Source organism: Penaeus monodon, chromosome 12, assembly GCF_015228065.2.
Source record: "Penaeus monodon isolate SGIC_2016 chromosome 12, NSTDA_Pmon_1, whole genome shotgun sequence".
NCBI lineage: Eukaryota > Metazoa > Arthropoda > Malacostraca > Decapoda > Penaeidae > Penaeus > Penaeus monodon.
The window spans coordinates 52,397,533-52,400,032 of record NC_051397.1 but is presented as its reverse complement, the minus strand read 5'-3'; the positions used below and the strand labels follow the sequence as shown (position 1 = coordinate 52,400,032).

Below are 2,500 nucleotides of genomic sequence, written 5' to 3'. Positions count from 1 at the left end.
TACGATCTACGGAGCCGGTGGACTAAGCGCGTCAGCAAATCGGAAACAAGAATCAGCCGAATCACAAGAATGTGTGAAGTAAAAAAAAAAAAATCGATCACTGTTCAATAACAAAATCAGGAGATATATATATAAACAGATACTGGCACTGAGGAGCATGGCATCTTAGCAGCATTAAAAGGAAACATGAACGATAATGCGAGACGTTTACTTACCAGTGGTAGAGCAACGCTTACGACACGAGATATTCATAACGTGTGTGACCCTGAGTAACTGGCAAATCATTATATAAAAACCGCATGCACCAGAGAAAGTTAAGGATTAACGAATCGACTGACTTTAAAGCCACGAGAAGCCATAATTGTAACTTATTTTCCCAGTAGCCAAGTCTACGAATCCAGTGAGAGCGCCGATGCCTTTGCAATTTACTGGTTTGAACCAGGTTGGAACAGGTGGGAATTCTGATCGATGATCCGAGTTTGTTGAACTTGGCGAAAATAGAGATAAAGAACTAGTTATGCAGGCGCTGCTGTGTGAGCAGTTGGTTGCGTCAAGCAACCGTCTATATTTAAAACCTATATTCACGTTTACGAAAAAATTGCTGATATCGAGTCATTTCTGCTTGAATGCAATTTTGACAGTTATGGCCATGTAGCCGCTTAAATTCCTTTCTATCATTCATTGATTCTAGTAAGCCATGGTCATATTTTCAGACTGACAAAAAATTACCGTTTTTTGGAGACGTGTTTTTAGATGTTGAAAGTTTTTGTTATTCATTTTGCCTTTTCATTATTTTTCCAGTGCTGATTTTAAATAATAAGGTTAGTGTCCAAGGAAGTAGATCAGCCGTAACCATTTAAACTGTCTTTTTGTTGAAAAGGGTAAAGTAGTCTGCCCCTCAAGGATACAGTGAGTTACGATTAAGAGTGCCGGACATCAGCTATAGATTGGAAAGGGCTGAAAATAGATACTAACAGATGATAGAGACATATGCAGTAAACAGAAATTATCCACACACATCCCTTTGATAGCCTTCACCATTTCCTTCCACAATTATGTCACACTGGATTTCCTTTTTCCGTGCGACCTGCCCATGAGCATTCCCCCTCTGCCCCCAGCCTTCCTGAACGGCGGAGGTTGTGGCTTCTGGGGTCGGCAGGCCCCGTCGGAGCCCAAGCGTGCTCCCCTGCCGACAGATAAGCCTCCAGATAATCACGTGCAGCAGCAGGAGGCACAGTCACAACAGCAACAAACACAACTGCAGCAGCAGCAACAACAGCAGCAGCAACAACAGCAGCAGCAACAACAATATATGCAGCAGGAGCTGCATCAACAATATGTCTACCACAGTCAACAGCAGTTACAGCAGGCACAGCAGTCTCAGCAACAGGCGTACCACAGTCCACAACCACCCCCGCAGAGTCAGCAGGTAAGTCAGGTTTGTTTACGTGTTTCTTTAAACAATTGTTGTATGAGTCCTCGAGACTTTTATTTTTAGTCATATTTTCTTGCTTTTTCCTTATTTCAGATAACGTTTGATTTCTATTTATTACATCCTCGCTAAACAAACATTGCTCGGTGCATTTTGGACAGCCACCCTGTGGAATTAATTGAACTGTAGAAATGCAAAAGAAAGGAAAAGAAAATCAAAAAGAAAATTTGAGCTTAGAGATGATTTTTCATGTCTGGAAAATGTGTCCCTTAAATGCAAGGAGCCAGTGAACTTCAGAAACTGCGATCATAGTTTCTTCTGAATCCCAAACCACGGAAATGTTTCTTTATGTAGTATTATTTATTCATAAAGTTTTATTGTCTTCCTTGTTTCATCGTAGCATTTCGTTATGAAATAATGTCTCGCTTTCTGTGCATGGTCTGTCATCTGGCCTCGTTCTCTGTCTATACCCTTTCACCTTCTATTTTTCTCTTATATATTTGAACATTTGTTTGTTTTGTATATTCATCCGTCTTCATTTCTTCGTTCTTCCTCCTGTTTCTGTTTTTTCCGTTCATTTTTCTCGTAGTAACCTTCCCGTCTCCCTCTCCACAGGCTCTGGTGGCTTACCCCCCACCGGGTCTCAAGGAGAGTGGCTCCCGTCCCTCTGTAGCGCCCTCCGCGGCCCCCTCGCACGCCCAAACAGCCCAATCCATGCCCCAAACTCCATTCCAGTACCCTTTTTATCTGCCCATGCAGGTGAGTCTCTCTAATGGCGGGGCGGTAAAGTCCCTATCAAGTGTTGAGACCTCGCACCTGCATGTTTTTTTTCTGATTTCGAGAAGTGCTCTACATCCCTTGAAACACTTCTGCTCCTGAAAACGGTGCGATAAAAATCACGAGAGAAAATGCATATGGAAGATATGAAATGCTAACAAAACATAGGGAGAATTATGATCTGAAACATGGCCAATAAACATATGCAAACATTTTCCACCCCGTGACACGCATCACCATACTCATTTCTCTAAAATTTGAGATCTGAATCCATTTTTATTGGATTGCATT

General features: G+C 42.0%; 1 protein-coding gene across 1 annotated transcript in view; it reads left to right on the top strand.

Moving 5' to 3' along the window:
• LOC119579591 (histone-lysine N-methyltransferase 2D-like) overlaps nucleotides 1–2,500 on the top strand; it is a 64,183-nt gene that overhangs the window by 48,659 nt on the left and 13,024 nt on the right. Inside the window, 2 exon segments of the mRNA XM_037927513.1 lie at nucleotides 1,119–1,429; nucleotides 2,048–2,191. Of these exon segments, the coding sequence (XP_037783441.1) occupies nucleotides 1,119–1,429; nucleotides 2,048–2,191 (455 nt within the window).